General features: G+C 41.2%; 3 protein-coding genes and 1 non-coding gene across 7 annotated transcripts in view; all 4 read left to right on the top strand.

Moving 5' to 3' along the window:
- Positions 1-74: 74 nt before the first annotated feature.
- LOC124476953 (40S ribosomal protein S13-like) lies at positions 75-2,452 on the top strand. The gene is made up of 6 exons (XM_047034415.1): positions 75-146; positions 643-691; positions 830-908; positions 1,240-1,409; positions 1,746-1,846; positions 2,375-2,452. Exons 1-6 carry the CDS (start codon positions 124-126, stop codon positions 2,406-2,408), a joined length of 456 nt encoding a protein of 151 aa, XP_046890371.1. The 5' UTR covers positions 75-123; the 3' UTR covers positions 2,409-2,452.
- On the top strand, positions 2,045-2,173 carry LOC124477346. Its single transcript, XR_006957126.1, has one exon. It is a non-coding gene; the product is annotated as a small nucleolar RNA SNORA19 (small nucleolar RNA).
- A 252-nt stretch (positions 2,453-2,704) lies between the features above and the next one.
- On the top strand, positions 2,705-5,801 carry ppp1r15b (protein phosphatase 1, regulatory subunit 15B). The gene is made up of 3 exons (XM_047034414.1): positions 2,705-3,102; positions 3,378-4,702; positions 5,224-5,801. Exons 1-3 carry the CDS (start codon positions 2,946-2,948, stop codon positions 5,443-5,445), a joined length of 1,704 nt encoding a protein of 567 aa, XP_046890370.1. The 5' UTR covers positions 2,705-2,945; the 3' UTR covers positions 5,446-5,801.
- Positions 5,802-10,634: 4,833 nt separating this feature from the next.
- The window catches only part of plekha7a (pleckstrin homology domain containing, family A member 7a), a 53,322-nt gene continuing 52,967 nt past the window's right edge, over positions 10,635-10,989 (top strand). For 2 of the 4 annotated variants that reach the window (XM_047033450.1, XM_047033449.1), the window contains exons 1-2: positions 10,635-10,759; positions 10,879-10,955. In XM_047033450.1, the coding sequence (XP_046889406.1) occupies positions 10,677-10,759; positions 10,879-10,955 (160 nt within the window). In that variant the 5' untranslated portion in view covers positions 10,635-10,676. The remainder of the gene's footprint in view (positions 10,760-10,878; positions 10,956-10,989) is intronic. The other 2 variants (XM_047033451.1, XM_047033448.1) reach the window with 1 other exon arrangement.

Raw genomic sequence — 10,989 nt, 5'->3', positions numbered from 1 at the left:
TTATCGACAATAAAAAAAAAATTAAAGTCTGTGCCTTTTAGACATGTAGCAACGTAACTTCCGCCGCACTCGCAAAATAGGCTTTCCGGTCGCGTGTGCGGCCTTTCTTCCTCTACCGCCATCATGGGTCGCATGCACGCTCCCGGGTAAGAGCTAAATTGTTTGTAAAAAGTGTCTTTACGAACAAGAAATTCATTTTCAAACCTACCTTACAGTATGTGATGCCGTTATATACCCCCGACATCTGAAAATATACGTCTACATCATCCCCAAACTTAACGTAAAGACCCTGCATTTTCTCGAACCACCTGGCACCGAGTACGCTAAGTTACACTAGCTATGTAGCTAGCTAGCATGACATCCACCCAGCTCGTTTTAGTTTGTCAATCTTGGAGCAGCAACGAGCAAACCTAGCGAATTTGTTAGCTTTTTAACTACCTATAGGGTTTAAGTATATAAAAAGTATCTAGAAACTTCAGTGGGTCTCCAAACACGAATTATTAGCCTACTTGCCAATGTCCGTTGACGCTGTATTGTGTATTTGCACGTGCACTGGGTCATTTTAACTACAGATATCGGTGATAGTTTCTCTGAATGCCAAGCCAGTTGACATTATTCAAATACTTGTCATCTGTATTGCAGGAAGGGCTTGTCCCAGTCCGCTCTGCCATACAGACGCAGTGTCCCCACCGTAAGTAATGAAATCCTGAATCTTTGACTAGGTTAGTTCACCAATATTGCTTGCCAAGCTGTGGCAGCAGGTATTATGATTAGACAAGTTTAAGGCTACCACATTGTCATATTTGTAATTCGGTGTGTTGATTTGCAGTGGCTGAAACTCGCGTCTGATGATGTCAAAGACCAGATCTTCAAGCTGGCCAAGAAGGGTCTGACTCCTTCCCAGATTGGTTAGTGCAACTAGTCACATTTCAGCGTATAGTATGATGAAGCTGTATATTGCAAAGAGTATCAAGATTGCACGAAAGTTTACCTCGACTTCATATACTCATTGATGGGCCTCCCATCTTAATTGAAAGTGGACAGACATGCTTCTGTCAACCAAGATAGGATATATCTTACTGGTATTGGCATATTATGGCTGCAAGAGGGTCTGATGTCATATCATACCCATACTTGCTAGATATCATGTATCTTGAGCCCATTTGCCCTGGATTTCACTTTTTGTCCAGAACAAGTGCTAACAGCATAACTAATGTTTTCGGTCCATCTTTTGTCCAGGCGTTATTTTGAGGGACTCCCATGGTGTGGCCCAGGTGCGATTTGTCACTGGCAACAAGATCCTGAGAATCCTCAAGACCAAAGGCCTGGCCCCTGACCTGCCTGAGGACCTGTATCACCTCATCAAGAAGGCTGTGGCTGTCAGGAAGCATCTGGAGAGGAACAGAAAGGTGAAGTGAAAGGGTCAAGACACATGGTTCTAGGAATTAGATGGGCTTTGTAGTCTACTGTAATAGTTTTACTCCACTACTAGTAGTCAGTACTCAATAAAGCCCCTGATCCCAGACTGCCTTTGGATGTGATCCTGGTGAATCTTGACAAACGTATCTGTCTTGTGTATGCAACAGGGCTGTTCCCCATGGCTGACATAGACATATGCCTGTTTCCACCCTCTAGGGCTTGTGTGTTTTTTATGCTTGTATGTTACAGTATGTCATCAGAACTAATTAGGATAATTGAACAGTACCCTCTGAAGTTTCCTCATACTTGTCACATGACATTCACAGGACAAGGATGCCAAGTTCCGCCTTATTCTCACTGAGAGTAGGATCCACAGGCTGGCCCGTTACTACAAGACCAAGAGAGTACTGGCCCCCAACTGGAAGTAGTATGTATCCTGCATTTTTTAAAATAATTGCAGCATTTTGGGGCTTAGATCGTGTCATTTGTATCAAAAATTTACATAAGTACTGTTGGTTGCTTTCTATGAAAATGGCAAAGATATTTCAAATCCATATCTTTGGAACGCCATGCTCGAACCTGAAAATCCAAAGACAACGGTTGTTTTTGATATACATAAAGCTAAATGCACAATTCATTGTCTTGCTCTTCCCCTGTAAGAGTTGAGATATTTCTTTTGTGCCAGATGAATGCTGAAGGTAAATTAACAGAGTGGCTGTACTGTGCCAACTTTGCCAGTCCCCTTCACACAGTAGGGCAAATAAAATATTGGGTTGTATTGAATCTGGAAGCAATGTAGTCTCTTCTGGCCCATTACCTCACCTAGTCAAGTCAATGAAGTCCTCACATGCAAAATTCACAAACGACCAGGAAATATTTGATAGGGAAATGGGTTCTTTCTGTTCCTGGGTGTTGACCAATTATTTACCATGTCCTTTCTGTTTCTGATCCACAGTGAGTCCTCTACAGCTTCTGCTCTGGTGGCATAGAAATCATCACTTTTTCGATAAATAAAAAAAAGAATTTAAACTGAGCCATGTCTTTTTATTGAGTTTGAGGAAGTGTTACAATTTGTTTGACTTTTTAATTCAAAAACAATCCGAAGTCATTTTATTATGTTTGTCATTGCTACATTTGGTTTAGATACGGGTGTCTTGGGGAACTTACGGGCAGTTTCCATGCGTCATCAGTCACTACGTATTGCAAGGCGTACTTGCATGAAAGGGAGGCACTATCGTGAGTGGCATTTCTCGTGGCCAATCGGAGCGCTTTTGACGACGAGTCCGTATTTATTTAGAGTTGTGTTGTAATCGTTTGACATTCACTCATTTCTACTACGACAACGAAAAGACAACTTGAAAATATGAAGACAATTATCTACGTTTTGGAGACTTGTTAGGTCGACAGAGACACATCAGAACAATGAAGCCTTTACATAATGTCAGACGACTGATAAAGCAGAGTAATCAGTTTGTTTTTGACGAAGAATATCCGAATACGTGAGAAATTGCAAGGCAACCTCAGAGATGGCAACTGTTGGTCCGAGAGGTTCTGACCGATCAACAATGGAGCGGTTTAGCGAAGGTGGAATGGCGCTCCTGCCATGGACTAAGCAGATACTCTTTGTACTGTGGGAACAACTTCGGTTGTTGGTCCATGTCATTTACTACAGCTTCTTATCAGGTAATTTGAATTAATTTGATAAATTAGTAGTTTTCTAGAGAAAATGTTTGGCTGTGAGAACGATGAGGCAACATCGTAGCCTATTTTGTTTGTGGTTTATTTAGCGTAAATTACTACTTGAGGCGAGCCGTCACAAAATGTCAGCACGCTCGACAGTTCGAATGTGGAGCATGGCCTGGATTGTAGTCATAATTTTTTTATATATTTTTTTTTTCTATAATATTACGTTTGTACTTTGGATGCTTGAGAACATAAAATACATTTATTTTTATTAGTTTTCCAGATGTTCCGGTTTGAAGTACACCTACGGATCACAGACGAGACGGGGCACATGAGCTCAACTACAAATCCATCCGAGTCTTTTATCTTTTCGTCATTGTTTGATGGTGAAAATAGCGTCATGGTCGGTGGCTCAAATCCTCTATCAAATTTTTGCGCCGACGGCGGCGACTCCTTCTCCGGGAGTTCCCAAGCGGGTGCACTGCTGTCCAGTCTACGTGCTGAGGATCTGTGCTGTGGTTTAGTGGATGACTTTGTCTCTCGAGCTGCGGACTGTTTCCCCAATAACGAAGATGGACTGTGCCTTGGACACCACCCTAGCTGGAGACTGGGCTTTCCTGGCGACTGGAACATATTTTTGACAAGCTCTGACAGCTCTGGTACTGATGAAGCATGCTACAAGAGCACTAAGAAAGTTTTAGAATCCAAACATAAAGAAAATCACCAGAGCAAAGATGTTGACCAAGCCACTGAAGAGTTTCGCCGGGAGAATACTGAAGCCCTACAGGAGTCCCTATCCAGATCCAGTAACCTCTCTTTTTTCTCAACTTACATGTCAAGCACGACAGATATGGGCAAAGCTAAGATGGAGAATAGTAGTGATCCTGACCACAGCTCCTCCTCCAGGGTTACTGAATACTTCCAGGAGCCTCAAGTCTTGAAGTTTTGGTCCAGCCGTTCTGATAGCGAAAGCAGTTCTAGCAGTTGGGGCAGTTCAGATGGCTCATGTGCAGATCTCGACAAGGAAGAAAGCGAGAGGCTCTGGGAGCTCTTCTCAAGCCCTGAAGACCCTTACAACCCCATGTGCTTTACAGCGAGTGCTGTCACGGCAACCCCGCAACAAGACAAATCCCCCATGAAATCCCAGAAGACTGTGAAGGCTGCAGTCCCAGCTCCTTGCTCTAAAACTGGCATAAAATACAAAGATAATGGAAAGGGACCTTTGCCCCTGAATGGGGATGAAGAGGAGCAGCTCTGGATGTCCCTTTCCCCCCAAAACGACCCCTACCACCCCCTCAATTTTAGTGCCTGCTTCCAGAGTTCCACCCCAATCACAGACCCACTCACCTTTGAACCTGGAGGCTACACAGACAACTCTACCCGACTTTACAACTCCAAACAGAGTCCACTCACCCAGGCTTCAAAGGAAGAGATTGTAGCCCACGTCCCCCAGAAATCTAGGCCCACCAACCCCACGTGGCCTAAGAGACAGCTAAAGAAGCACAGCCACCCTGCTAATGTAGTGGTGCCATGGAGACGGCCAGATGCATCCAAAATCACAAAAACAATAGAGGGCAATGACAAGCCACAAAAGAAAAAGGTTAGTTATACAACATTTACTATTAATTGTACACAATACCATTGCTTTATTGAACATAATTTTATAAGGGCTGTTTAGTGTCCATTATTATTTTTACTACATATTATAGAGTGAAGTCAGGACTATTTATGTCACAGCACTCCCTCAGAACCCTACACTTCCATGGCTCATGTGCTTGTTTGGGGTTGTCTGGCAACAACAGTGGTTGTCATGACTCATGACTAATCCCATCATGTGACACTAGAGTCAACAGTATTCACCCCCACATTGACTAATTGGGATGATGTTGCAGATCATTACAAATATGTGATGCAAGCCTACAAAGCTAAAACAAATTAATGACTCAAAAGATTGTAGGCATTTTTACTTCCTTATTTGTTAGTTTTATGATTTGATATTCTCCAGTTTTCAAATTCATGGACATTTTGTCTTACCTGACTGCTAATCTCACATTAAAATGTAACAGTGGCATAAAGGAAGCTTTACCATTACTAAAGTGTGTCCTTATGTGTAACTTCTAGGTGCAGTTCTCGCCTCTTGTCCAAGTCCATGTGTTGCGTACCTGGCTCTTTGCTCGAAAGGCCTCACGTAAAGGACATTGGGAAGAGCTGGCCCGAGACCGGGATCGCTTCCAAAGACGGATCCAGGAAGTGGACGATGTCATTGGTTACTGTCTCAGTCAGTCACACAGAGAGATGATTCGGACTTATTTGGACAGCAAATCAATATCTCCTACACTCTGAATGGAATACTTTTTCTACTGAGAACTTTGGATTGGTTGCAATGCAACATGTTTTTTTGTTGTTGTTGCCCAAGTTAAGATTTCAACTTGTGTACCTCAAAACAGGGCTCATATTTTACGCCATTGTTGCACTGATTGTTATTTACAACATTATTAACCTCAGCATTATTGTGTAAATGTTTTGTATGCCTTAAACTGACCCAGCAATGTAATTTATTCATGCCCTATGGAGCTTGTAATTTGAAATATTTTTTACGTTTTTATCGTTGTGTGTGTTTAGGATTTAACTGTCAATTCAGCTGTATTGTATCTGACACAAACACTTTTGGGGTCTGATATAAATAGATATAAACAGCATCTGTTGTGGGGTTTTAATATCAAGTGAATAACATCTTGCCAGACGCACACTCAAGTTAACCTGCCATGTGTTTGTCAATCCCAGTCCTCTATTCACCCCATTTTCATTTCCATATACAATGGAATGGAGTCAATGGAAAGTTTGACACACAGCGTACAGCTGTCTTCACTTGTTTCCCATCACTGATTTCTTCAAAGTCCATTCACACATCGTCATGGACTTTGACTTGGATTGTGTGCCTTGATTGTGTACAATACTGGCCTTTCTAACATAGCCACATACTCACAGGACTGATTGGGTGTGGTTACTTTGGTGGAATCACAAAGGTCAAGATAATCAGTGAAATGAGTGCTGTAGGCAGTGCTAACACATACTTTATGCTTTTTTGACCAACAGATAATTACATTTCCACCTCAACACCATATAATATTGGACTGCAATATTAATTTATTTCCGCCTTATTCATTTCCCAGTTACTACCTATGCTTCATTTACACTTTTGCATTTCTGTCACTAACTTCACTAGTCAGTTATTTTCATTTCAGGGGAGATTTCTTCAGGGGTAAGAATCTCCTAGGATACGGTACTGCAAGGTTTGTGTAAGACAATGGTTAAAAACAAAAGTATGATGAAATGTATTCCCGAGAGATGAAAATTAATTAATCACTCCCCTTGACACACTGTACTGGGATGGTGTAAAGCTGAGCAATCTCTGACAATACTTGCAATGGTGTGTTCCATCTTCCCTGCTGGTGACAGGTTGTGACAGATGCACTGGTGACGGTCTCTTTTTCCAGTCTGTTTTGATGTGTCGCACACTGGTGCTGCCTTTAGTGGCCAATTTATTTCCCATAGTTTTGATTGTTCATCTGCTAAAACCTTTAGGAGCATACTAGCTCTCCAATATGTCTACCACAGATGCTTGTAATCAAATTGTGCTCTTACCCTAACTTAACTAAAACATGAATTTCATGTGTGGCTGCTTCAGGGGGATGGAAGGGCTTCAGATATGACGCAATCTCTTTCATCTACACAGTACATCTCTTAATTTATTTCTCTTTCATACACAATCACACCCGTAGTTTGCCCATCCCTGTTCCACCACCCCACCCTATCTCTGACATTCCCTCTATCCTTCTTAGGGTATCGTTAGCTTTGTGGTCTAGGTGACCCTGTCTCTAGGCAACCAGGGTGCTCAAGTGGCTTGGTGAAAGGATTGCAAACGATTGCAGCAGTAAGTCTTTCACCCCACTCAATACACACATGCACACATAGGCAGTGTGGATGCCCCTGTTGCACGCCGAGCATAGAGGCATCTCTGGGGTGACAATTACCCTGTCTCTGCTACCTGATGATGCAACACAACAGCAGCTGTTGTATACTGTGTGTGTGCTACCGTCATATGCTCTATGATGCAGCAGACAGGTGTCTGAGCGTTGCTTTATCAATGCAGACAACTCCACAAGGCATACAGTGTGAATAAGTCATTAAGAACACACATTTCTTTTTCTAATGCACACAATTAATGTACATAAAATGGGTAACCATTTTCTAGACTATGGTTATCAAATGTTGGAAAGGCACAGGTTGAAGCTGGTATAATATTAGCAGAGCATGGTTAACATAGGGTCATAGTCATGAGATATTGCCATGTATGAGGTATTTATTCAGATTTTGCTGACGTTTTTTAATCAGCCAAATCATTGAATGTATACATGCTGTAGTAAATGCAGGATATTCCGCATTAAATCTAATAAAATTAGTACACCTGAGTTAACGTTAATAAACTGTACTGTACTGCCCTCCTGTGGTGTACGCAAGGGCAGTCATTTACTTGCACACAAAATGTAGGCTAATTGAAATTCACAAACATTGGCAAATCACCTCTAACTCAGTCTGAACAAAGCTCATCTATCATATTATACATAATCCTGGGTGAATTAATACTGCTTGTGCATTTAGGGGAACATAATCTTTGCATATCTTTTGAAACTGGTTTACACTTACTACGCATGACTGTACATTTCAGTTTTAAAGAGTAGGAATATAAACGGTATGCTATGTATAGGCCACAGTCTATGGTATAGACCAGAAAGACTGATGATGAAGGGAGACCCCCCACACACACACACACACACACACACACACACATACACATGTGCAGGCTACATGTGAGGCATGAGTATGCCAGAGATAGGATTGCGGATATTTACATTTACAAAAAATGTCAATACCTGAGGGGGCTTAACTGTGCCTACGCAGATTGTGATGTAGATACTGTAGGTTACCATAGAAGAATGAGCGCCCTCTTGTGGTTTGTGTCAACCATGAGTCTAGCTTCCAGTTATTTGGAGACGGGAGGCTGCAGCCATACACTCTTGGTTATTTATCTTCTCTAACCACTGATAGAGATGTGTGGCATGTTGAGAATTTACATTAATATTTCCCTATGTTTTATAATTATTTATAGCCACCGATCTGTTTATTTACTTATGAATTACTCATACAATTTACATATATATATATGTGTATATATATAAATAATTAAAAAAAAAACATATGCTATAATTAAAAAAAAATAGACAACTTTATTGTTACTGTTTAATGAAAATAGGTTTCAAATGATCTAATCCAATTTGCCACCATCACATTTGTGTTTCATTATGTTATTTGATCATAAGTTTAAAATAAACAGTTTAAACCAAACAGAAGTTGTGATGTAATTTTGACCCCTGAGAAAGAGAGCACCATGTCAGAAGGGTTACACATATAGGAAGAATGGAAGGTCTGGAAGTGTATTTAAGGTTGTGTGTTGCTATACAGCAGTGTGGATTATTTTATCCTTTTGAACTAACACAAAAAAACTGCTCCCTTTACCATAAACAGAAGTAGGACATTGAGTGGATTTAGTGGTAGAAGTACAGTAGTTTATGCTTTAGTTTCTGGATAGTTCTTTGACCCGGAATGCTCAACTCAGCTGAGTATGATGCCTGGATAATGCAATTGATACCATCATAATATATATAATATAATTGTTTACAGTTCTTAAGGAGTCAGTACTGGTGTAGCAGCAGGCCTTGTCCTTGAGCCTCAACCAGAAGGTATGTGGCTAATGCTGTCTTTTGTTCTCTTTTTACACAAATGCCGTGTTACACACATGCACACACACATATTTACTGCAACCTTTCATCTTGAAATAGCTCAAATATGGTCTTTATGCTGCACAAAGATGTACAATTCCTATTACCAGCATCCTTGACTAATGGCTAAATTAACTATTAATATCTCTTTCTTTGACACATCCTTGTTTTCAGTTGATCCTGCTATTTCATTTAGGACGGAAAGCAGGAAATAACACACCTCCACACACCAAGTAAAACTTTGCTTTCAGATACTACAGATGCTTTCAGATACTACATATGCTTTCAGATACTACAGCGACCCCTCAGTGTCCTCGATCCCATCTTGCTGTGTCAGGTTTTGTTGTTGCTGTTGAGGTGCCTCAGAAGTGTTGCCCACAGAAACCTTAGAGGAGAGAGGAAATCAAAGCCACCGATCCTGTCCAGTGTACCCTGCTTCTTCTACAAAGAGGGGGAGGTCAGTCACACATACCACATTACAGTGCCAAACATACAGACAACCTACTCACCTTACTACTCAATAACCTATATGTCACATAAGTGAATACAGTAAAGTAGAACTGACTTCACAGTTTTTAAATGTATCATAGGGATAGAGTGTTTGGGTCCTTGCTTGGAGTCTATAGCTCAGATGCTTCTCTCATCCCAACCCACTCTATCCGTTTACTCAAACGAAGATGCAACTCCGTTGGAATTGTAGAGGTGAAGTATAGGAGCTGAGGAGAAGCCCTCAGGAGATGAAGAATCTATAGAACAATACTTCACCACACATTGACCCTTACTTATCCACATATCACAACCAATGCAACAGTAAGTCACAATGAGGTGAGAGAGCCATCAAGCAAATACATAAACTGTCCAGCAACTCCGTTAGCATATGAGAGGTGGGAGCAGAGGTGACTACAGAATCAAATGGTCTGGGCTGTTCCTTTAATCTTAGGAAACTCCCAAAACTTGTCTGTCAACACTGACAGACAATGTTAGGCTAAACATTTGTATTTAATTAGTAGGTATTTAAAATGGTATGTTCTTGGTGTTGTGTCCAAAATGGTCAAATGGAAACTGCAGTGCCATTTCAGGACGAGCTGACACAAGCCCTTATAATGAGGCACTACTTTACCTAGCTACTACTTGGCCTAGCTACTACTTAGCCAAGTCATTATGGTGACCTCATTTTTCCGGACGAATAATTCCACACATCTGATGTCACATCTTGTGCATCCCAAGTGAACATCCCAAGGTTCCTTAAGTTATAAGTGCTAATGCTAACAAGTCTCGACGCGTCGCCGTTGTAGTTTAAGATCGATACACTGAAAGACACAGAAAGAAAAAAAGAGTCAATGGTGACTGATAATAGTTGATATACTAGGACCAGTATCATTTTTTTAATTATTATTACTGATAATAGCCTATTGGTTCACCAACATTTTGTGATAGACCCATTTTTAAATGAGGTATAGCCAACAATTAACTAAATACTCTTAGTAATGGCCAATTATTGGTCAAAAAATATTTGAATAATAAAGACTAACCAATTAATTAGCCTACAGAATATTCGTCCTAGCCTACTGTATTACTATCCAGCCTATGCGCAACTAAATGTCGGCACAAAAAATAATCCGGTGGCAGCACCTCTCTATCAATTGTAGCATACAGCCTTCCCCTTTAATAGATTCTAAACCCTAGCGGAGAATCCATGGAGAGGGAATAAAATAAGACTTTAGACCGGGGATCATGGCGGCGCCGCTCGGGCGGGACACCCTACCTGAACACTGGTCCTACGGTGTCTGCAAAGATGGCAGGGTATTTTTCGTTAAGTGAGTTAAATATATCTGCGTTGCCGAGACAAACAGACAAGCAGCCGCTTGTCTGCCTTCAACTGAAGTCTATCTATCTAGTTTTTGCAGTGTAACAGGTGTTTTTCTCTCTCTATCAGCGATGAAACGCACACCACTACTTGGCTCCATCCCCGAACAGCCGAACCTGTCAATTCCGGACACATGATACGCTCAGGTACGCATTTTTGTTAGTGACTATTTTAGACAGA

The sequence above is a fragment of the Hypomesus transpacificus genome, chromosome 14 (assembly GCF_021917145.1).
Source record: "Hypomesus transpacificus isolate Combined female chromosome 14, fHypTra1, whole genome shotgun sequence".
Classification (NCBI taxonomy): Eukaryota; Metazoa; Chordata; class Actinopteri; order Osmeriformes; family Osmeridae; genus Hypomesus; species Hypomesus transpacificus.
Note: the sequence above shows the minus strand (reverse complement) of the source record. Positions and strands in the feature narration are given on the sequence as shown.